The 25,972-nt window shown below is 39.2% G+C and overlaps 2 protein-coding genes across 7 annotated transcripts in view; one reads left to right on the top strand and one right to left on the bottom strand.

The window, feature by feature from the left end:
- Window positions 1–444: 444 nt before the first annotated feature.
- Window positions 445–21,258, bottom strand: LOC110678183. Its single transcript, XM_021850806.1, has 5 exons — window positions 21,045–21,258; window positions 20,070–20,963; window positions 2,483–2,728; window positions 2,266–2,417; window positions 445–812 (listed from the first exon to the last, which is right to left on the bottom strand). The coding sequence occupies exons 1-5, from the start codon at window positions 21,072–21,074 to the stop codon at window positions 653–655; spliced, it is 1,482 nt and encodes a 493-aa protein (XP_021706498.1). The 5' UTR covers window positions 21,075–21,258; the 3' UTR covers window positions 445–652.
- Window positions 21,259–25,866: 4,608 nt separating this feature from the next.
- Window positions 25,867–25,972, top strand: part of LOC5574820 (microprocessor complex subunit DGCR8) — a 62,824-nt gene continuing 62,718 nt past the window's right edge. Inside the window, exon 1 of one of the 6 annotated variants that reach the window (XM_021855231.1) lies at window positions 25,867–25,954. The gene's annotated coding sequence lies outside the window, so the exon portion shown is untranslated. Of the gene's footprint in view, window positions 25,969–25,972 lie in introns of all 6 variants that reach the window. The other 5 variants (XM_021855233.1, XM_021855236.1, XM_021855234.1 and 2 more) reach the window with 5 other exon arrangements.

Raw genomic sequence — 25,972 nt, 5'->3', positions numbered from 1 at the left:
ACCCAGCCTTTGGTCAGGGTACACTTTGGAACTTTGTGTATTTTTTCGTAGCTCGGAAATCAAAATGATTTTATTTTTGGCTTAAACCTTGACTAATACACGCATATAAGAAAAGTTTTGTAAGGCTTTTGAAACTTTTTTGTAATTTTGAAAATTGTTTGAAAAAATGTATTTTTCTATAACCTACAAATGCCTGGGGTTCATTTAACGTGTAATATAAAAAATCGCACGTTGTACAAATACATTACTATTCTTTCTTGGAAAATGTTGTTAAGCAGCGATTTGAAACAAAAAACGACGGGTCTTTGCTTTTCAACGTTGGGAATGTTCCTATCTGACATTTAAGAAGGAACGCGGAAATCTTAACTCACACAAATTCCGAGTTAATATCTAGGAGTGTGGCATAAGCTCAGAAAACAAAAGAATTTGTTTGAAATTGCGTAAACTTGTTTTTCTGACATAAGCTCAAGCGTTCGGTACAAATATTGAGATAGGGCTTTAGGACCCTATTCGTTGAAACAAACAGGACCATATGGCAATGGAACTACAAAAGAAGTAGGACACACAAATGTGTCCCATCAAAGATCATTACGGAACAGTAATGTCGTATCGACGATATCGGCCTGGAAAGGTCCTTTTTTCGAAATGTGTCTTATATCACAGTTGGGAAGCCGCTTTCGAACCAACTCAACCGTGGACGGTGGAAGTTTGCACTTTGCAATTTCAAATCTGGTAAGCGATGGGAAGCTGTCGGCAAATGCTGCCCACTCTTCTTTCTCGGTTTCCTGATTATATGAACAGAACTTCGCGAGCTGGAAAGCGGAGAGGGTTGATGGGTGCAGATATTACAAACTGTTACACAGTATCAAACATTACAAAGTATCTGAGAAATTCTCGCTGAAACCAGGATGCCTTCGGTACACACAGTCAAAAACAATGTTATTTTAAGTTTATTCTCATGCACATATTTGGAGCATCGAAACAAACGTAAACTTGAACTGCCAATCCTGTACTTGTTTAAAAACTTATATTTGGAAATCGACCTCGGGAAACGGATTGCCGAAAGTAAAACAGCAAATATTTCGGCAATTATTTGCCAAATATAAGCAAAACTTTTACCGAGAACTCGCTAAATGTTTACCGAATCTAGGTAATATTCGCCAAGATCTTGTTAAAAAAAATTGAATGGGTTACATGCATGCCCTGATTCGCTACTCGCTACATAGTAACGCACTTGCGCTAGTGTCTATGCACGAAAAATCGCTAAAAGGTAACACGAAAAATATTTGTATGGCGAAATGCATCTAACGATTTATTTCTCAAAATACGGAACTATTTTCAAAAAAAATATTTGGTACCGGTTGTACATAATGATGACGGCTATCACACCTACCAAATATTTTTTCGGGTAATGCTTTCATTTACGAGATATTTGAAGTTAGATGCCTTTCCCCATACAAAATAAAACGAGAAAACTCCTGCTGATCAACTGTAGACAAGAGCAAAGTAGATAATCCATTGCCTACATTTCGATAAAATAAGCACCGATATTCAACAATGAAACTTACCATCTTAGTTGTTGCATTCCCAACAATCAATTTTGCTAGATCAATTAAATGATTCAACCGTCTCTTTCCCATGGTAGCAAGGTTTATTTACAACGCACGTTAGCTAAACCGAATTAGTACGATTAGCTCAATAATGATTGCAATAAATTTTTACGCTCATTTGTCTCATCAAACATTAAAAAAGTGACTTAAGGGTCAAACTATTGAAAAACAATCAGCTAACTATTGAAAAAACTATCAAAATTGTTTATAGTGATTTTGAATAACACAGCTTATTTATAACAACTTTTGATCAAGTACTTTTCTTAGAAACGCCGTTTTGATAGTTAAATTGTCGAAAAAAGCTGTGGGAAAGAAAAGGTTGAGAAACGTTTTGGTGCATTTAAATTGGTGGGCCCCTCCTATGTCAGCAAGCAAGGCTTTTACGCAAACTGGCTTGCTGGCTTACGAGAGGCCCACCAATTTGAGTAAATCAAAACGCTTCACAAGTAGTTATAGCATATTCTTTATTGCACCAAAAACATAACCTCACTAAACTTGAAAATACATTCTGACCGGTGGGATTCGAACCCATGACCCTCAACTTGGTCTTGCTGAATAGCTGTTCGTTAACCGCTAAGGCTATCTGAGCCCCATGAGCCGTTGACGGCCTAATTTTAGCGAGAATTACTCACCTAATAATAAAACCTATACTTACCAGTTCGAATGATATTTCAAGCTTGCGAATACTAGGCAACGAGAAAACCAAGTCCATGAAAATTGCACTTGATGTGGATGGCTAAATAAACGTAGCTCAAACAATTTGTCCAAACGATGCAATTCTGCAAACAATTTTGGATCCATTGAATGCTGTTAGTAAACAGGAAAACAATTAAAAAAATATTTAACACTTCACATACTTAATGACCATTTACATCTATCCAGGCAATAGTCAACCGTTCCAGGTCACACAAATATCTACAGACTGCTGCTGCTTGATATTGCTCTGTTTCTGTTATCTCCAGATTGGTCACTTTCGGCATTCTCTCACGAATTAGAGGCAAAGTTTCATCCAATTGATCAATATCTGCATACTTCAAGGTAAGTTGTTCCAAACTCATAAAACAATCAGCTTTTGCAAACATAGCCCGATTCAGCTTCACACGAAAGAGAAACAAATGCTGAAAAGAACAACCATTTTATTGCATGGACAACTACAGCACACTATATCCAAGAAAGGTTACTATGCAACTTTCAGGTGCCTCATATATTAATTCACAGGCGGTTGCTCTTAATTATGAGATACTAGCTAGTGAAAACCGCAAAATACATTACCATGAAGAAATCTTCTTTTGAAATTTTTTGTAAAATCCCATAGAAGTTTACACATGAAAATTAATGAATATTTTAGCTCAATCAATAATAAATCTTTAAATATTTATTATTCTACTGATATGATACTCCATGATAATAATAATTTCCAATAAGTTTAACAGTTATTCATGCTTGGCAATTGCTGACGTATCATTGATGAGTACCTAGCGTACCTGAGGAAATAAATTAGACCTCTTTAACCCTATCCTTCTGCCCAGCAACTCCTATCCTACCTCCTCGTGGTACTGACCGGGGAGCAACCTTAGGGAAGACCGGGTAACCTACCCCGATGGGAACTTTAGTCGTATGCTGACAGGGAAAGGGAGGGAGCGTTTTTACTCCATGTTAGGAGAGGCTCCCAACAGCGTCTGTTCCCCATGTCAGAGGCGGCTGGCGGACCATCGGCTGAGTGCCAGAGAAAGACTCTAAGCTTAACTGTGCACTATGGCCTTCCGAACATTGAGAGGAAAAGGTCCTCCGAGAATCTAGGGGGTTGGTGTCAGGCCCTGCAAGCCAGCTGTAAAAAATCAAGCAACGAATAATCAACGAAAGAATACGAACCGGGACAATCGGCGAAGACCACAGCAGACAAAATCACAAATCGACCACGTTATGATTGATGGACGGCACTTCTCAGACATTATCGACGTCAGGACCTATCGTGTCACTAACATCGACTCTGACTACTATCTGGTGATGGTTAAACTGCGCCCAAAACTCTCCGTCGTCAACAACGTACGGTACCGACGGCCGCCCCGGTACGACCTAAAGCGGCTCAAGCAACCGGATGTCGCAGCGGCATACGCGCAGCACATCGAGGCTGCATTACCGGAAGAGGGTGAGCTGAATGAAGCCCCTCTTGAGGACTGCTGGAGAACAGTGAAGGCAGCCATCAACAATGCAGCTGAGAGCAACGTCGGGTACGTGGGACGGAGTCGACGGAACGATTGGTTCAACGAGGAATATAGCCAGATTCTGCAGGAGAAGAACGCAGCGCGGGCGGTCATGCTGTAGCAAGGGACCCGACAGAACGTGGATGTTATCCAGCTTTTCAAAAACGATAATTGCTGCCGCAAGCAGGCACGCTTTCTGGTAGGGATCGAGTTAATTAACGTTTATATTGTTTGATTTCTACCAGAGAGCAAACCTTTTTGCGGCAGCCATTGACGCTCGTAAAAAACTGGATATACGGAAACGACAAAAGCATAACCGTCCCTTTCGGGAGATGACACGCCGCATGGAAGATAAAAATGCGAGTGGATTTAACAGCTGTGCCGGTCTCAAGAAACGCGGAAGTTCTATTAGAAACTCAACGCATCCCACAATGGATTCCTGCCGCGAGCCGTAGTGTGAAGGGATACGGATGGGAGTATCTTGACAAACAAACGTGACGACAATGAGAGTCAAGACAACAGAGCAAAATGCGTCCGCAGTGCTGACGAAGGAAACCAACCAGCCCGCAGGAAATTAACGATACCATTTACCAGCTCACGAACAACAAAACTGCTAGTAAGGATAGTATCGGAGCTGAACTCATAGAGATGGGCCCGGAGAGTCTGGCCATTTGTCTGCTCCGGCTGATAGGCACAATCTTCGAACAGTTCAGCTACCGGAGGAGATGAAGGAAGGGGTAATATGTCCCATCAACAAAAAAGGCGACAAGTTAGATCGTGAGAACTTCCGAATGATCACCATTCTAAATATGGCCTATAAAAAGTTATCCCAGATCATCTTCCGTCGTCTGTGACCTGTATTAAACTACTTCGTAGGAGGTTATCAAGTCGGCTTCGTTGACGGCCGATCGACCCATTGGATCTTCATTGTCCGACAAATTCTCCAAAAATGTTGTGAACACCAGATCAGTCTACCGGAGAAATTTGAGAAAAAATAAAGAAAGGAAAGCTCATAGACGAGTGGCACAAAAAGAAGCCACTGAGGACGGGTACAAAACTGTTCTGCATGCTGATTCGAGAACCGAGAAGGATCGGTGCTGCAAAAGTTGGGTTACCAGAAGGCAAGCTGTGAAAAATTTCGAGCATAAAGGGCAGCGAAAGCAAGCGGTGCAACAGCCAACCAACCGAAGGAGGTAGCTAAGCAACATAAGCAACATAAACTTGTCACATCGCAACAAGGACGATGACGACGATCACTACGCGTTTCTTACTGGATGCGCAAACGGGACGAAAAAGCAGTGGATTCTGGTGCACCTTGCAACATAGCTGCTGTGTTTGGGGTTTCGGGTTTAACTATTTAAGACACTTGTTTACTTGCTGCTAGTCTGATTCGAAGTGACTCTTCATTTGTATTTTCGAGGCTTTTATAGCTTTGTATGTATTGGTAGGTATATAAATTACAATGTATAATTCGACTGACAAGTTGTCATTTGATGGTACACTCTAATTTATAATGTTGAGAAATGGGTGTACACTACAGCTTCTCATCCCTTTAGATGTCCTTACTCCGGCTCTTGCCGACGATTAAATATAGAATATTTTGACTACGCCGCTAATGGCCATCTATATTCGATAGAATAATGTATTCACTTTAAAATTCAATTTTATAAACAAACAAGATTCGAGTTCACAAATGTGATTAATTATAAACAAATATATCATCTTTTTTAGGTTTCTTTGACCTGGACGATCTTCGAAGAATTAAACTTTGTTCGTCCATTGGGTCTTCGTATTTCCTTTTACGCCTTCTTCGATTGTCCCCACTCTCTTGCGGTACACTGGCCGTTGCCACTTCACGATCGTCAGGAAACTGGTTCATTTCGACTCCTCCCTCATCGTCACGCCTTAAGAGAACCACTGTGTTAGGCTTGGAACGATTATCTGTGTTACATTTGCGCACCTGGTTGCGATGAGCCATGATTGGAACGCTTCCAGTTTGCACCTGCAATATATTTCGAGAATGCCATTTAATAAAATTTGCTTTAACCCATCTAGCTTTAACGTGAGGATTATGATTTTTATACCATAACTCTTCACCCGCTATCAGATCGTTCAATGGATCATTTGACCTCATATGGACATCTCCATCTTCTCTAGGGATGTTAGTATCATCATGCGGTAGTTGATCTTTTAGAAGTTGTTTGGGATGCTTTTTGGGATGAACTAAATCGATTAGAGTTTTTGGATTATACGAAAATATTCGTTCGGACGGGCAATCGCCGTCCTTCGTCAAACAGTTGTTTCTGTACGTTATTAGAAATAAATTTATTTGGTTTTCCAATTCTAGCTCCATAACGCTTCTTTCCATTAAAAATTTCTTCATAACTTCTTTCACCGTTCTTACGAATCTCTCGGCTTGGCCGTTACTGGATGGGTGGTATGGCGGACTTTTTAATACATCTATACCTTGTCTTTCAAGGAAACTTATGAAGGCACCAGAGTTAAAGGGTGGTCCTCCATCAGAAACTAGCATATCTGGCAATCCAAAACGTGCAAAATATACAATCAACTTATTAATGACTTTACTTGCATCGGTACCGTTCCTCATCCACTCTATCTCAAGCCATTTCGAGAAACTATCCACGATTAACAAGAAAACATGATGTTCAAAGTAAAAAAAATCTATATGTATTCTGCTGAACGGTCTAGCGGTTGGAATCCATTTAGATAGCACTTTAGGCTTAGGTACTATTGCCATGCTGCCACAAATATCACATGATGAGACAAACTTTTCTATATCATTGTTAATTCCAAACCAGTAGACATTACGCCTCGCAAGCTGCTTCATTTTTACAATTCCTGCATGGTTGGCATGAAGCAATTTCAATACTTTACTTTGCATACCTTTAGGAATCACTACTCTGTTCTGATACAATACACAGTCGCCAATGATTTCCAAATCTTGATGATTTGCAAAAATGTCCGCAAAACACTTTTCAAGTTTTTTTGGCCAACCATTTTGCAAATGAGAAACAACTTGTTGCAGAAATCCATCCTCCTTAGACCAATCGGCTATCACTTTGTAATCAATGGGCAATTCTTTTCCAAAGTTTAAGCTTTTTACACATTCCGCGTCTAAATCATCAGGTACCATTTGTTCTAACGGAAACCTGGAACAGAAATCTGCATTGCCCATTCGGGTAGATGGTCTATACTGGATTTCAAATTCATAAATGGAGAGCTCAAGTATGAATCTCTGTAAACGCGTTACATAAATAGGATTTTTACCCTCTTTGCCAAATATGCCGACTAGAGGCTTATGATCCGTAAAAACTTGAAACTTTTGTCCATATAGATATTTATGGAATTTTTTTATAGTGCTCACTAAAGCTAAAGCTTCTAGGTGTAAAATAGGGTATTTACGCTGCGCTGAGTTCAAAGAAAACGATGTAAAACTTATTGGCTTTTCAGCTCCGTCTATAATATGCGATATAACTCCTCCCAAGCCATAGCTGGATGCGTCCGAAACAACCACAATGGGTTTCTTTGGATCATAAAATTCTAAAAATTGTGCATTGAGAAGTAAATTTTTACTTTCCTCAAATGCTTTATCACAGTGTTCATCCCAAACAAACTTAACCTTATTTTTCAACAAATTATAGAGATGGTACAGTTTAACTGACAATCTGGGAATGAACTTGTTATAATAATTGATTAAACCAAGAAAAGATTTCAATTCCATTTCATTTTTAGGGGTTTTTGCTTTTTGTATAGTCAATGTTTTTTCGGGGCATGGCAGTAAACCTTTGTCACTGATAATGTGCCCTAAATAGTCAAGTTCCTTAACGAAAAAGCGACATTTGTCCAAATTTACCTTAATGTTGGCTTCCGATAATCTTTTCAATACCAAAAGCAACCTTTCTTTACATTCCTTAACATTCGATCCAGCAATTAATACGTCATCTAAATAGCAATAAACAAAATCAATTCCGTGCAACACCTGATCCATAACTTGTTGGAAAATTGAGGCGCTTGATGACGCCCCCTGTGGTAGTCGATTATACACATATTGTCCTCTTTGTCTGTCTCGAGTGCCCCTCCAATCTCCTCGCTGTCTGGGGTTGTATGGTCCCATTTGAGCATTGTAGGTCGGATGCCTCCTTTGAATGTTGGGTCTAAAACCTAATCTAGACCTGACTGGTCCCCTACTATGACCCTCACCTAAATCCGGATTCTCAGCTCTAGCCAATTCAATCGTCGCAAGCAATTTTTCCAAAGTACTACGTGGTTTACTATCAGGTTTATTAGTTGATGCAATTGTAGCTATCTTCTCTATACCACTATTATCGGCTAAACCTTTGGAGTTTGCCCCTGCTACCTCCCACGTGGCTATAATCTTTTCCGCTGTAGCCAGGGTTAAATTTTCCTCATTAAGGAGCCGTTGCTGAAGGGCCTTATCCCTTATACCAGCAATTACCCGGTCCCTAATGGCAACAGACTTATAGTCTCCAAATGTACAAAATTCTGCCTGCAATTTAACAGCAAGAACAAAATCTTCAACCGATTCGTCCTTCTGCTGAATACGATTATTAAAGTTAAGACGCTGGATAATATCAGGCGCCACCTTGTCAAATCTAGCTTTCAGTTTAGATATCATGTCGTTGTATGCAACAGCATTCAAATCGGTGTTTGGATATAATAGCTTTAGCTCAGCATATACTACGGGACCACCCAAGGTGGCTAAATATGCCCTTTTGTGCTCCTCCTTAACTTCATTGATTAAAAACAATAGTTCTAGGCGCTCCGCCCATTCTGTGAAACCAGCACCTTTCCTGTAAGGCTCGATGTTGGTTGCCAAAGCAGATTGCGCCATATTTAGTCAGTACTACTAAAGGCTATTATACCACACAATTAATTCAAAATTATCAAAAGGTAAATCAAACAAAAGCGCTGTGAATTTTCGTCAATAGGGAACAGTTTTGTTCAAACACAATGTATAGAGATAAACAAAAGAAAATTGTCGCTATTTTGTGTTTAAAAATATGTAACAAAATTGACTCACCAAAAGAATGTATCGACCTTTGCCGACGTCACAGCGTTCGTATCTACCTCTCAACAATGCACTGGTCTCGGGTTGGTTTGCCGGACGACTCCCCTCAACCGATCGATACGTTTTCCAACCGTTGTTTGGCTGCTAATCTGGATGAAATCCAATAGCCGTTGTTCCCTTTTCACTATCGGATTGGACTGCGTTTATCTTGTTTGAGATTTGTGCCACCAATGTGCGTTGCAGGATGTTTCACAAAAGATCACAATAGGCAATCACAGTTGACAATGCTGAAATAGCACAATGGCTGACTGTAAATCTTGCCGTGATCACTCTTACTTTTCTGCAGCTTAATCGAACGTTCCAACGTCTGCGCCGTTCCACGACTGCTAGGCTTACCACTTTCTCTGGTTCGATTTTCGCCGAACTCGTCGCCACTTGCTGTGTTTGGGGTTTCGGGTTTAACTATTTAAGACACTTGTTTACTTGCTGCTAGTCTGATTCGAAGTGACTCTTCATTTGTATTTTCGAGGCTTTTATAGCTTTGTATGTATTGGTAGGTATATAAATTACAATGTATAATTCGACTGACAAGTTGTCATTTGATGGTACACTCTAATTTATAATGTTGAGAAATGGGTGTACACTACAATAGCAAATAACCATTCTTCGAAAATCTGGATGAAGCAGTTATTGAGGACGTTTTGGGTCGCAAACGGAAAGAAATCTTGCTCGAAAGGTCGTTTCACAGGGCGTATTGCCGTGATAGATGGTGCTGATCAGCGGCGTGAAGTGCCAATAAAGTGTGCGCTGTATGTTCCAGAGATGAAATCGAATTTGCTGTCCGTGAAGCGACTGGTGTAACGGAGATTCGTCGTCACATTGGATACAAGTGGAGCTAAGATTATGAGAGGTGAGAAAGGGGTCGTCCATAAATGACGTAGCTTTTTAGGGGGAGGGGGGTCTTCACGAATTTGTGACGAAGTGTGACGAGGGGGAGGGAGGGGTCCTAGCTAGTGGACGTAGCATTTTAAATCAAGTCCGTAAAAAGAAAGGCGCTGAAAAAAATTGCATACAATTATTTTTTATGAAACCTTCATTTTTACTTATAAACTTGGGTTATAAAATTATGATTAAGCTTCAAAACATTCATATGACAAGATTAATAATTCTACGAAACTTTAGATTTTCTTGATAAATGCAATCAAACAGATGTTTTGAAGCTTTAAAAAATTATATGAATATTATATTATATTCGCGTCTAAATTAATAAATTTATAAATAAACAAAATAAGTTTAATGAATTGAATAAAAATCAATGCTCTAACTACTTGGAGAACTTTTTTTTTGCCATTTGTTAACATGACATAAAGTCAACCGTTTTAGTTTTATCCATATTTTCTGTTAGGGCTTTATTTCTTCACGAAAATAAAATATGCTCTTCTTGGCAAATATTACATTTAAAGCAAGATATTTATTCCGTGAATTATGCCTTCATTTTTGCAAGAGACCTCCACCCAATCAACTCATCATTTGTTTTGATATATCAATGCTCTTGATGGAATAACCTGAACATTAATGAGGATAATAGATTCGAGTGTTAACAAAATTGCCCTATCATTAAATTTTGTTAATAACTCGGTAATTTGAAGATTTTTTATTATTTAACGGTTTCATTATAGGTTGCGTAAGATTATTTCAGTATGGAAACGATAATGAAAATCAACTGAAATATTAATAGAGGTTATTGTATTTGTATAATTTTCTAAACATTCCAAATATTTCAAGTGTAATCTTTTATGTATCTGGCCACTGTTTGCTAAAATGATTTTAAATTGGATAATATTAACGATGATTCATTTCAAATTAATCTATTTTCTTGTTCATCTTCATTGAAATCTATTTCCTAACAACGTATAATTTAAAAAAAAACTATCCCCTAATATAACGAAAGTTTTGTTCAATATATTATAAAATATATTGGACCCTAACTCGACAGTAACGAGCTTCATCAATCCAATCAATTTTTTTTCACATATTTTATAGTAAACTTGTTTTTTATGGTAAGAACAGCAATAGTAATATAATTTAGTCTATAAGAAACTGGAACCACGAAAACCAAGGAAAATGTTTATTTAAAACTTTTCCAAATTACTTTTGAGCGCTACTGTATATCAAACTGTTAGAATAGATTATCCTTTCATTTCAGTCAGTTATTCATATCAAACTTTGTATTGAACTTCTCAATAGGGTCCTAAAGCCCTGTCCCAATTTCAGTGCCAAACGCTTAAGTTTAGGCCAAAAACACAGGTTTACTCAATTTTCTAATGTTTTCCGTTGGTTTGAGCCCAAAAAAACTTGTTTAAAGATTTTTTCACACCCCTTGGCTTAAACTCAAATTTTGGGTGTATTTTGTTTTCCGTGTCCCTTCCGAAATGTCAGATAGGAACAACCCCTGTGGTGTTTTTGTCGACTAAGCGAACGTCAAACATGATCTTAAGTGTCAAGGTTCATTTATGGACCCAATTTTTAAATTAAAGTTTAAACATGATATAGCCCTTATTTGAGCGGGAAAAATTGCTAAAGTAATTGCAGTAAGATGCTCTTTCGTGTTATTGAATAAAAACAAGATTTCATTAAACATTTTAGGACCCAATTCCAATTTTTCGTTTCAACCCAGTCACTAAGGAAAAAAAATAAAAAAAAATAAAGGGGGGGGGGGTTGCTCGACATGCTACGTATTTTCCAGGGAGGAGTACCAGCATTTGTGACGAAATGCTACGAGGGGGGAGGGGGGTGTAAAAAATCAGTGAAAAAATGCTACGTCATTTATGGACGGCCCCAAAGTGTGCGCTATGGCGGAATCCGTGTAGATGTTGGATTGTGTGAATGCTGGTACACCTTGAACAAAGAGAAATTAAAGACCTCCATGTCCCTTGCAACTGCCCACAATTTTATGGCTCATAAAGTAATCTAGAATGCCGTGAAAAGTGTACTGCGATCTGTCAAACTTGGGTACCGTAAAATCGGGTGTAATTGATCAGTAGGGTGAAATTGATCATCGTATCACACGATTCTATTTAGTCGTAATGGAGCACAAATATCAATGTAAGTTACAGTAAATGAACGTTGCTTGTCGTAACTATTGTCGAATTGTGTGTTGTGAAATTTTTTGCGTTAAAGAATGCTTATTACTATGAAAATAACGTAAAATTTCAAAATCATGCACGGTGCTGTATTGACAAACACCTATGAACTTCTATTAATAAACAAGGATTTGAACATGGTATAAACCTGAAAGTTTGTGAAGATGCTTGAGATATATCCCCAAACCAGATTTCATCACCAAAACTCGTACCAATTTGCTCATATGGTTGAAATAATTGAATTTCTGTTAGATGTCATTGAATTCCTTAGGAAATTGCATACATTTAGGCGTTTCCCGCGTTATTCTTGAAATTTAATTCGTTATTTATATAAATATTGCATTGTTAAGATGTTTACAAGCATATTCGGATTCAGGGAGCTCAAATTTATCATATAGAGTTGTTTTGGAAACTAACAATAATGGTATTGACAAGTGATCAATTTCACCCCGAAATGAGTTCCTCTGATTTTTTATTTTAGAGGTATTTGTTAACACTAAAATGATATTTGTTAGAAAATTTCGGTACATAAGTCGATGAGGCTCACCTTCGTACTTGTTTTCCTGCATTTAGTTGTTTGGCATTGTTTACATTATAGAAAACAGACTAGAAGAACCGTGAAAAATGATCAATTTCACCCGAAATTACGGTACCTTTTGCACTACCGAGGGACCAAATGCAGTACTAGAAGTGGTACCCAATCTGAGCCCGAGTGGGACGGACCTGCCTTGAAGATCAACAAGATGTAACATGGGTACAATCCCAAAGCGGTATTCGTGTTATACGCGAAACTTGTTTCAGGAGGAGCCGAAATCGTTGAAGCAAACATTAGCCAGTCCAAATAACACCGAATGACGATGGCGAAAGAATTGTCAGCAACGCAAGCGAACGATGCCTGGGATTTGGTCAACCTGCCGGTTTGTTAGCGTTAGCGTTAGCGTTAGCGTTAGCGTTAGCGTAGTTACGGTATACTTCGTAGATTGGATACTAGCAACATTCATGTTTCTTTTTAATAATCTCATCCTGACTACTTTCAAGAACAAGGCAGGGGAGTATACCTTGTTCAAATCATAAACAAGAATACTAAAAGCATGAATATCGCTATTCCCGGCCACGCCCATCTTTACCGTAACTTGGGATAGGGGAAGGAAATGTTGATGTAGCACTTACTTAATGAGAGGCCACCGACTCAGCGACACCCTCATAAGTGCTACGGAGTTGGAGGTTGGGGAAGGTATATTGTCAGGATTCGCCTAGAAAGCTGGCGATAGACCATAAATATTTGTTGTTTAAGCGTTTTCAAATTAATCTTTTGAATGCCGGCAATCAAAAGAGAAAACAATAGCTTATTTATAGTATAAATAGTATTTCGCGAAATGCTTGTCGATTGTGCAGTAATATTTTTGCTCAACAACCAGTAAAAAGCAAAACCGATCCCTCCAGGGTCATCGGATTGTGTAACGATACGCGTAAAAAAAAAATCACGCCTATTGAAAAACTGTACTGTGCTCATTGAAAAACTGTACTGGGTGGTACTGTATTTTTAGATAATCGAAAAACGAAAGGAAGCGCGTTCGAACTAAACACCCTAGGACACAGTCGGTTTTTCTGCTCAAAATTATACGAAAAGCAGGATCGATCCCTCCAGGGTCATCGAACAGTTAAAAAGCATCCACAACCGATTGTTAGTTGCGTTACACCCGCCCGGACAGAATGCGCAATCTGAACATAATTATCAAACTCCGAAAATAACATTTTCCGTTCAAGAAACGATCAGAAGTTCCACGACGCGAACAAAAACGATCCGGAAGGCTCACAAAAGAAAAAGTATCATACTGGAACAAACTCACCGGATTGATTCTCTAAATTTATGTGCTGCATGTCACTTCCGGATGGTTCGGTGAACTTCGGGCGGCCAAAAACCAACAGTACTGAGGACACAAATCAAACAAATCACTTTTTCATTTTTCACTTTTCACTATTCCATTTCTGAATGTAAAAACGGTCCTGCTTGGGCTTCACGAAGCACTACCCAGCAAGACGCTCCAAAACAGAAGAAAAAAAAAAACTCCGGCGACGAAAACATGCGCGAAACTGTGAGCTAAATCTATCGGACGACGCAAAACCGAACTGTCCTGCTTGGGCTTCACGAAGCACTACCATTTGGTCAACCTGCCGGTTTGTCTGCAGAAACTGTTAAGTGTTGCAACAGTGGAGAGAAAGAAAGTATTATTATTTGAAGACAACCAGAGTTGTTTAAAGATGCTGGACTCAGAAAAGTTCAGTAACCGTACGAAGCACATTTCATCCAAATGCCATAATGCCAAGGACTTGAAGACGAAAGTAGTTGTTCGGTACGAATAGTGTCCTACTGAAAGGATGACAGCGGATCTTCTCATGAAACCTTTACTGAAAGTTGAAAGTTACTTCGGCAGCAGCAGCGTTGAATTGAGTGTTGAATGTATGCCAAGCAGCATGTATTTTTCAATATCGCGCTAGAAGGTGCTATAGGCGAATTTAATGCGCCACCAGCATAGAGGTCGCTAGGTAAGAAGGAGAGAAATGTCATTGAAAATGTTTGTTTACTTCCAAAATTCAATTTTTCGACCCAAAAATTAGCTCATAATCAATTAATTATTAAACTATTTTCCATTGGCATAATCATTTTGACCCTCTATTCTTGCGATACGCATGATTTCACAACAAATTTAACCACAAACAAAGAATCCGGATGTTTATAACCTATGTAGCCAAACACCAATTTTCCAATTTTATCCCACAAATCGTACATGAACACTGACCGGATCTGTACATTTTGGAAGGAAAAAAAGTTTATCATGTTTTTCAATGCTCTCTGATCGTCTACAACATAACTATTTCGAGAAAAAGTGTAATATGTGTGCTCCTTCCTATGCTGCACACGGAGCGTTCTCAACCCAACCTCTTTTATGACGGTTCTCCTACTAGCCACCAGATGTCGAAGTGATCGTTCAGCTTTGAAAATATTAGCCTATACGGACAGCCTGGCTTAACAGCCGGGGTACGATTTTCACGAGATCAAGTCGAATTTTTTGCTTCGCGCATGATATGGACATTGTCGGCCGAACATTTGCAAAGGAGGCAGACCTGTACATCCGGCAGAGGCAGCAAAAGTCGGACTGGTAGTGAATCCATCAAATAGTCAAATCCATCAAGTGCTAGTAGGTGGGTTGAGCGCGAAAGGAAGGAAGCAGTTTACAATGGACGGGGATACGTTTGAGGTGGTCGACGAGTTCGTCTATCCTTGCTGACGGCTGATAATAAAATAAGCCTTGAAATACGAAAACGTATTGATATAAGAAGGCATGAAGCGCATCGAGCTAGGTGGGCAAATCAAGTGCACAGAAAGTTGACGAGCGTGGGGCAGTACCAAGGATGGAGAGATTCGGCCACGAACCGAGCATTATGGCGTGAAATTATTGATTCAGTGTTATCTGTTTAGATGTAAACTAAATAAACGTAATGATAAATCATGAGCCAGGCATTGGAAAATTTTACGATCATTGACGCACGAGCCATTCTTTTATCCCATTTATCCGCCTGCATTCACACAACACGCATGACATTTATCATTCGTGGAAGGTAACGAGCCACGAAAGGTAAAATGACAGACACACCACCCACTGTTTAGCGCCGATCACTGTGAGTCACCACGTGTTACATTCGCTGACACATTCTCATTCTGATCAAGAAACAGAGGCGAATATTTTCCATTTTCTGTGCTATGTTTGCAACCAAAGTAGGGTTCGATGTTCCAGTAGATTAAAATCAAGTCACAGACAAACAGACGTAACACTTAGAACAAATATCTTCAAAATCCATCGCCCAGTTTACACCATCAGCATCTAGTGAGCATGTTGCACGAAAAGGTGTTTCGTGCAACAAGATCGGCAGATGGCGGTAGTGTGAAACGTCAAACGCGAAGAAAAACGATGCGCGCGCCTCTGGTTGTGAGATTTGTAACATAGCGAATTTGAAATGATCATTAAATGAGTGGTCGATGGAAATTTCGTCAGTGTTACGTCTGTTTGTCTGTGATCAAGTTGTGTAAGGTTGCATTACCAGAAAATATGGAAGTTTTTATAAATTTTATGCAAAACATGAATCACCAAAATGCAAGCCCGAATGGTTCTATACCGTTGTAGCACAGAACAGATAGCTATCCTAGAACAATTAGTAATTTTCGCCTAGAGTACAAGAAAATGCGAAGATGAGTAGGCGAATAAAACATTTTTTACCCTATGGAAAATTACAGTGCAAGATATTGACGTTAGTCTCGTCTAAAATGATCTGTTTCGCTAGTATAATGTGTTTGACGTTATGTCAACACCATTGATTTGCCAGCACAGTAAGCCTTGCAGCACAGAACAGATAGCTATCCTAGAACAATTAGTAATTTTCGCCTAGAGTACAAGAAAATGCGAAGATGAGTAGGCGAATAAAACATTTTTTACCCTATGGAAAATTACAGTGCAAGATATTGACGTTAGTCTCGTCTAAAATGATCTGTTTCGCTAGTATAATGTGTTTGACGTTATGTCAACACCATTGATTTGCCAGCAGAGTAAGCCTTGCAGCCTTGGAGTGCACCTAAATCAAAAAATTGCCAACAAAAGCCCGATTCGTTTTGAATTGTAAACAATTAACATCCTTTTGGGTTCAAATTATCTTTTGGGATGTGCAATAAAAATGGTGTGGTAATTGATAACATCATTTATGTCCGACTGGAGTTTTCGACCTGCAACTAAAATTATCAACCTCCTACGCCCCCTTGCCATTGCCCTTGCCTAAAATTTGCCATTAAACTTGTATCGAAAAAAAAAAACGATGATTTCAGTCATGTGCACCTTTTCCTCCATCGTTTAAAGAAATAAATAGATCAGAAAGCTTTTTTACATGTCGAGAGACACAGTTTTTGTTTGACTAGTTTGATTTTTTCCAACATAAACGCATGCACGCAAAGCATTCATGAAGGATGTCGTTGAAATTATTCAATGTTGAATTCCACTGTATCGAGTTTTGTTTATTGTTTCCAAAAAAGGATTGCTATGATGTAAGTGAAGCCCTGAGGAAAACAGATGTCAGTCTGATGTGCAAATTTTTAGACGAGTGCAAGGTTGATTAAATTGTCGAGGTGTTATGTTACATAATTTCATTGAATTATAAATGCAATTCTAATTTCCTCCGGCACCATAAAAAGATTTGTCTCTGCATCCTCAGACACAGCGCCCGACATGACACGTTGTATAGCGCACCATGAGTTCATGAGTTGAAAAATATCAATGTTTTTTCCGGTACAAAAATGTTTTGTATTACACTAAAATTTATCAACAATTCTCAGAATAAAAAGTTTCTTCCATTTTGGATTGAAACCCCTACCGAAATATTATTCTAGGAATGATCCAAAATTTGAATCCTACCGGTACGATTTTTTACGTAAATTATTATGCTATTTAGGGTTGTTTGTACGGTTCAAAAATTTCGGTTTAAGAGATGACATTAATGAGGCAAATTACTAAATAAAGGTTTTTACTGAAATATGATCTATAATTGCATCAAAATTTAAAAAAAGTCTTCGCCTGAAGTAACTGCAATTACCTAGTTCAGAAACGAGAAAACGTCAAAATGTGTCCGAAGCAAAATAACTTACAAATAAAGAAATAACATGAGAAAAGTTTTAGAATAAAGTTTTTGTAAATTCAGGTACACTTGTACAAGTAACTACACTACACTACAAATAACCAAATAGCACTTTTATTCGTCATGCATGCTAATTTAAATCTGTCATGCCTTATTTTACCGTATGACAGCTGCGGTAACTAAAAAAATGTGTGTAAAATATTGTGAATTTCCCGCTTAGTAAAATTCAAGCTATGTCTGAACTGCGATTTAAATTTCATGTTAATTGGAGCACTAGAAGCCGAGGTCCAGACCTCCAAACTAGACATTTTACGAACATTTAAAAATTAAAATTCATTTAAGTACACCCTTGTAAAATCTGGTCAGGGAGAAAATGCAAAACCATTTTTCGTTAACCTTAAATTCAATGAAAATATTTCACCCTTTCTGGAGATTACCTGTTTTGCAACAACCTTGGAGTACAAATCTGATAAAAGATTTAGACGGGATATCTTGTCTAATTCTGCACATTTTTTGAAAAATTTACAGTGTAAAAAGCTTGCCCGCCGCCACCAGGTGCGCTAGTGTTTGCATTAATTTTGGCAGCTGTTTTTGTTGTCATCTTTCCTATCTGTTCTGTGGTTGTAGTCTGTGAGAGTTGCTGCTCTTGAACGCTCTCTCGCCACACCAAACGAGAGAGTGAATAGCAACATTCATAGGGCTCTCCGATTGCGATGTACCACGAACTATTATGGTTCTGAAACGGTTACACTCTCCGAATACGGTTCGATCGGCTTATTCGGATCAAAATCCAAACACTGTCATGAGTAATATGCCTTTTCACGTGACAGGTCCGTCTATGCATTTGTTTACATCGGTGGAGGACCGGTGCTAACACGGGCCTGTCATTTTTCATAGATGAACTGTTAAAGAGCTTCTGAATCAGCTGATTGGAAACATCTTGTGAAAAGGCCTATGTCAATCGTTTTCAAGTGAATCATTCCTACTTAAAGGCGTTTTGGGCATCTCCAAAGTTATTGATTGCCTTTCTACGCCTACTTGTCCCATGTTCTATGTAAATCTTATTGTTTTTTAATGCTTAATCATTGATAAATGATTAAACGGCCGAAAGCATGCACAAACGCTTTGAAGTATGCAACAAGTGGATTATACACTAGATAATGATGAACAATGGATCCACTCTATTGCCGACTGTGGGTTTTTGCAACAACAGCTTGATCACTTTGCCGATTGGTGTTTCCTGAACCGTATGGTAGTTAACCCAAATAAGTGTTCCATTATAACGTTTACAAGGAAAAGACAGCCGATAATATTTGACTACTGCCTGCTGGGAACTACAATCGATCGTGTGAACCAAGTAAAGGATCTCGGGGTGATTCTGGATACAAAGCTGACATTCAAGCCGCATGTTTCGTACATTGTCGACAAGGCATCCAGAACATTGGGATTCATCTTCAGGATTGCAAAGAACTTCACAGACGTCTACTGCTTAAAGTCCCTATATTGCTCGCTCGTGCGTTCCACTTTGGAATACTGTTCTGCGGTCTGGAGCCCCGCTTACGACAACGGCTCCGAAAGGATTGAGGCCGTACAACACCGCTTTCTTCGGTTTGCACTTCGGAAACTGCCATGGAGAAACCCGTTCCAACTGCCAAGCTACGAGAGTCAATGCCAGCTGATTGATCTAGAGCTACTTCGCACCAGAAGGGACGTCTGCAGAGCTCTTACGGTTGCAGACACGCTACAAGGACGGATAGATTGTGCCTTCATCCTGGAAAAAAATGATTTACACGCCCAGTCACGATCACTCCGGAACAATGTTATGCTACGCTTGCCATTACGAAGAACTAACTACGGATGCATGGGGCGATCATCGGTATCCAGCGCGTCTTCAACAGGATTGCCCTACTATTTGACTTCCACCTCACCCGTGAATCGCTTCGTCGAAGATTTTCGGAGTTTTTTGCTGGTAGAAGCGGATAACGACAACGATTATATGTTAAATGTTTTTTTTAATTGCCTGACAAAGTTTATGATTATGTTTGAGACTGTGACCAAGATTATGTTCGTGATTGAGTTTTTTTTTTAATTTGTATTGCTGTCCTTAGTTTTAACAATATCATTGGGGCTACGAAGCCTGTTGATAAATTTAATAAATAAATAAATAAATAAACATTACTCACGACTTACGATGAATCTTGTATAAAAATCTTTTAAATTTCGTTATGGCAAAATAATCACAATTTCAGCGCCTAGTTTTCACCTCAGGTTTTCATTAACTTGTTTTCTCTGATCAAGAGTCATCTAATGTGAAAGAAAAACTGTGGTACATGAAAGTTGCATTATAACCCCATTTCGATAAAGTAAAACAGTATCTAATAACCTTCAAGTTTGGAAGTTTGGAAATTATCTTCAATCCATTTTGAGGTAAGTCATCATACAGTCGAAGCGTAACCAGCGATGGGTATGAATCCACTACCAACGACAAAAACTCCGGCACAAGTGTATGGCGCAGTGAGAGCTCGAAGAGGTTTATGAATGACCTCAATAAACGTGCGAATCGGTCATATCCTATATCAGACAGACAGTTTAGGCTTAGCTGTCGCACGTGGGGAAAAGACACGTTTTCTCCCAGTTCGCCATATTCTTCTGCGATGAATAAGATTCCAAAACTAGAAAGTCGCGGTGCATAATATCGCACTAAACGTTGGAAATCGCTGCTAGCTCCATTGTGTGGCATGTGGAGATGCTCAAGATTTGGCGCAATTTCACGCCAGTTGAAAGATGCGGACTCCAGCGAATTGTTCTCCAAGTACAAGATACGTAAGTGGGGCATCTTCGGTAACTGTACCCTCACTCTTTTAACATTAACTGCTTCGTATTCATCATCGTCAAAATCAATGATCGTTTGAATGCGCAATTCCCTGAGATTTGTAAGGCAACCGAAAAGCCTCTTCAAATAATCAAGGTTTATTTGCATTCCCCTCCGGTAATGATTTTTCATTCTTAGGCTTTCCAAATTATTCTTAAACCGATCCAAAACTGTAGGAAGTATTTCGGGATCATCGTCACCTTTTAAGAGTACATGTCGATACTTGCGATTACTAGTGGACATTAAGCGACAAATATCAGTTCCCTCATGCTCATCGGGGCTTAGCCTCAAGAGGACATTTGCCATACATTTCCGGGAGGAACATAGCGATGACCACTGGCGGCACACCAAAGACGCTTGCTTCCAAGCCTCCAGCGGCAAGAAGAACAAAATATGTTCCAGAATCTGAAATTATATACGCACATCATTAAACTACATGATTCATGTTCTAATAGAATCATTCAGATGACGCATCAATCTACTTGCCTCAACTGGAAGATCGGATAAAATAGCCATTTCGTGTGCGTGGAAAGAGCTAAACGTACGTAGAAAACTTCAATAACTGTTTTTTGGTAAATTTGTGCGTCACTTTCACCTAACTCACAAACTTAATAACGAATAACGAATCACTTTTCTACAGTTCAAGAATTTGGGTTAATGGGAAGCAAAAACCGAGCCACTGTGATCGAAGTCAAACATTTTTCACAGCGGCACAGTGGTTGACACTACACTATGGGCAGCTACGGCAACAAAGTGGCCAAAAATCTTATGATGCATTTAGATACTGTTGCTTTGTAAGGGTTTGTTCCAGCCCATTGCTAAGTAGCCATGTTTTTGTTGTGAGCATCAAACTCAAGAGTAATTACTCAGTTTGGCCAAATCGGATCAATAATAATTTTCCATTTCATCAAACTGTTTTTGAGGCTCACCATCAAAAAACGTTTTTATCTGAATCAAATATTTCAAGCGTTTACAACTGTGTGTCTGTTTGAATCAGCGTAAAGTAGTATTAAACATATTTTCCCCATACAATTTGTTTCGCCATTCTAGATTGTTTGTCCCGAAACGACTGTTTGTTTACTAACATTGAACTGTCTTGGGGAACCACTTCCCAGTGGGAACCGAAGATGGTGGCTCGTTTTTTTCCCATGGGGTAGTATTGTAGTGCCAGAAGCCTGGTTTGTTCACAGAGAGTCTTCCTATGAACTTTACCGATGTTCAACTTAGGTTCGCATCTTTCTACTCGTGTTTAACAGCAAACGCACGACGTCAAAAAACTGGCGCCGCCAACTTTGAAGCAGACCGACAAAATCGTCGCCAGCAAACAAATCAAAGGAGGTGATTTGCCGTTGTGTTGGTAACGTTGGTAAGACTGGTAAAACGTCAAATTCACAGCGGCTAGTTGGCTGGCCTCGGTTTCACCGGCGACGATTGCAAATCGTTGCGTCCGATAAGGTGCAAAACTTACAATGAGAAACGAAGGTAATCTATGTTGGTTTTATTGAATACAATTCCATCCCTTTTATATGTCGTATTTCTCGGAAATTCTAGTGCAATTTCTAATCAGTGGGTAGGAGTATTAAAACTTAAATATAACTAGGCTTTCTCTATGAAATTAATCAGTCACTTTTTTGAAGCCACTTTGGTGTTTGGATTACGTAAGTATCTTACAATTCACCAAAAACTCGCATTCTCATTGTTTGAAATCTGTTTGAAATCTGTTCATCGTTAAGTAAACCCAGTTAACCCGAAAAATCTGCGATGAAATCCCTAACTTCAAAAGGCGAAGAAGCAATAAGTTTTGTTAATATATTGTAAAATTAAAAATCAATTTGATAATCAATAATATATTTATTTATGGGTAGGGGCGTGTACAGACAATTTATCAGATCACAACATACACCAAGACACGGACTGAAAATAAGTTATCGCGGCTCCAATTGGAAGCCGGAATCATCGACACGCGACGATCAATTTTTCTCAAAATCTATGCGTTTAACCTAACATCGGGCATAGTGCGCTGGACAGCGGATCTGGTGGGCTACCCAGCGCACATTATCCGACGTCGCTCCGACGCATAGATTTGGAGAAAATCGGTTTTTCGCGTGTCGAAAATTCCGGTTTTCAACTGTGTAATATTACTCGTGTTCTCCGAGCTTCTTCCGCTGCCCTTTTCGATTCAATGCCACCAGGAACGCCAACTGTTTCAGTCCATCTCCACCCACAAAGCCTTTCAATCCCGAAATAGTTTATTCCTTTAGCTACATGCCACTTTCCTCGGACCTGGCGTTAAACATGACACTTCTTATCTTGAAGGCAATCGCCGATCTGATCGTACCGGAAACGATTCCGCCGGGAAACTTGATCAGCAAATTCCATACTCGGTTCTTCAGCTTCTTGGGCAGTCTGGAGCGTTCGTTAAGGTATCCGTCCTGTCGCATCATGGAACCAATGATCAGCATCCTGCTGAATCTGGGCCAAAATCCGAACCACTAGCTAACCCAGGAAAATATCTGCGTGATCTTCCAAAACCTGCTGGATTTATAATTTATCATGATGTTTGGAAACATTCCATCAATGATGCAGCTCCGTTCTTCCTCTTTGTTGCTGATCGATGACAACTGAGTCAATCCGTTAAAACGCTCATGTAAGATGCGGAAAGATGAGGTAGATTTATGAAAATGGATAAAGATGTTTTATAAGATGCCACGGATATAACAAGATAATATGCTGCAAAAAGATGAAAGGTCATCGCAAAGATTGTTAAAAGATATCGTAGTAATCTTAAATATCTGGATGTGTCGCCCCCCTCGAGTACCATCAAGAATTTAACCAGAAATCAACCTTTAGGAATTTGCCGAGGATCTTAAAATATTCATTCAGGTATCCGAAGAAATCCTACAACAATCTTATCAACAATTCATCAATGATTTTAAGAGAAATTGACTCAGTCTGGTCAAGATCTTGCTAGAAAATGTCAAGTATATTGGATAGAATAGAAACTTATATAAATCTGCCCCAAACCTTTTCGGATATTCATAGAAGCAAGCATGGGAATATTGCATTTCTCTCGCTCACTTCCACAAGCGGTCAAGAGCGAGATTGACGTTTCTCCAACCAAGCTGAGTGTTTCAATTTCCAATACGCTTTCTTCTTGTTCGCCGAGCGACAAGTTAGGCAAAAACGACAACAGAATGATTCACTACCGACTCCTTGTGCCGAAGGCATCCGATTGCTGTAGCGAATGATTCTTTACATTCCGATTCCGCACGAGTGGCATTCGTGTTTGAGAGCTGAAGAGTGTTCACTGATTGGGAATACACGATGCGAAATGGTTCAGTGAACGCAAAATCTGTACATTTCGCAGAAAGCATTCAGTGATTGAATGGCGAACGCGTTCTTTCGTATCTCCCATTTAAGCCTGGTTTGCTACTGACAAGAAAAAGAATGGCCTATCTCGTTGCGTGGAAAATTTCATCCCAGAAATGGTCCAGAAAATCACATTTTCCTGATCGCAGTACGCTGTTGAGAAGAAATGTCATTTCAAATAGGGCTCACTGTCGGAAATTTCTTGACCCATTCAGCCAAGAAATTTATTTACTTTTCTTGACCGAAACAGCATACTTAGCTTTAAGAGCGGATAGGTGCTCTCTCCGCTCCGTATATCTTTTCATTTTCGGTTTATCTCAATCGTTTGCGATTCGTCGGGATTGCGCTCATCCTAGTAGCGTTCGGCAGTCACTGAACATTCGGTGGCAGCAGATACTTTGCAGATATTTTATCGGTAGCGTTCGGGTGAGTGAGTGAATGTTCCCATGCTTGCATAGAAGATGCTAGGAAGTGTCACTAGAATCATGGTTTTACTAAGAATCTGTTAACTCTTTCGAGGAATTACAAAAAAAGCTTACGTTTGTTTTGATTGAGATCTCGTGAGAATTCGTTAAGGATCAAGATTAAAATGACTAAAAATTATATGTTATTTCCACCGAATTTGCAATTGCAATAGTTTTTCCACATTCGAATTGTCTTTAACATTACATGATATTCAATAAGCAGTGAAAAGTAGGAAATATCTTGGGGTTTATTCACAAATTACTTAACGCCAAAAATGGCCATTTTTGACACCCACCCACCCCCTCGTAACGCTTTTTGTATGAATATTTTACAAATTTTGTATGAGCCGTTATACCACGAGAACACCCACCTACCCCCTTTAGCGTTATGAAACTTGTGAATGGGCCCTTGAAATATGAAAAATAAATCAGGACACCTAAAAAAATCTCAAAATAAGGACATGTCCTGTTAAATCAGGCCGGATACCCACATCGGGTTGATGCGTCTCTATGTGTTTCCTGGACAAACATTAGAGAAGGACCCAAGAGGTCTTGAGCCTATTTTAGAAACGTTGCAATTCAACGAACTGTGTCATGGTTGCATTCGTCGTTACAGCTAATGTCAAATGACTTCTAAAAAACTACTTATTTTTACTTTTTGAATAGTTTTCACCCAACATTTCATGCTTTCTGAACTTGTTTTGTTTATTTCTTTCAGCAAAGCTGCATAGAAAAAAGCAACAGTTGTTTTACGCAAAAAATAGGAATTTGACCAAAATTGTAAGGTTCACAAATTTCATAACGCTAAAGGGGGTGGGTGGGTGTTCTCGTGGTGTTACGGCTCATACAAAATTTGTAAAATATTCATACAAAAAGCGTTACGAGGGGGTGGGTGGGTGTCGAAAATGGTCATTTTTGGCGTTATGAAATTTGTGAATAAACCCAAACCAATTAAAAACAATACAATGTTCTGTTACAATATATTATATTGTTTTTGAATTGTATATCCAAACAAGAATAATATTGCTTCGACATTCAATTATAATACGCTGTATTCTATCCAATACGTTATATTGTACATTAATGGTTTATTCCATTCACTGAATGATACGTTTTTGTCCGGGCAGCCCGCCCACGCAAATTAACACCACTATAAGAAAGATTAGTGTTAGCTCTTCCCGAAAGTGGTATTGGGTAGCGTGATCGAGTTGAATTGGGCTCAACAGCGTCTTGCAAAGCCATTGTTTACCAATTTCGATGTGCTGTTTTCAAATGTTTGTCAACATTGCTGTTGTGAGAGAGGCAAAACAATGCAACTGCGGATAAAAACTAAATGTGGTTTGCTCAAATTTGTTCTGAAGACTCAATTTTTGGGTAGTCTGATTTCTCCGTGTCTCTCCCAAATGATGACGTAATCTTTAAACGTTACCTCGTACGCGTCAAACAAGGTGTACCGCTGCCAATACATTTCACGAAAACAAACAAGCGCTGTCAAAAGTCAACGTCGTTTCGTTGCGGTTTTGTTGTTCGCGCATCTGAATTTGGTCGCATCAAATCGCGTTGGTGAGATTTTGATGGTGA

Source organism: Aedes aegypti, chromosome 3 (genome assembly GCF_002204515.2).
Source record: "Aedes aegypti strain LVP_AGWG chromosome 3, AaegL5.0 Primary Assembly, whole genome shotgun sequence".
Lineage (NCBI taxonomy): Eukaryota > Metazoa > Arthropoda > Insecta > Diptera > Culicidae > Aedes > Aedes aegypti.
This window is presented reverse-complemented; position numbering and strand designations above follow the sequence as displayed.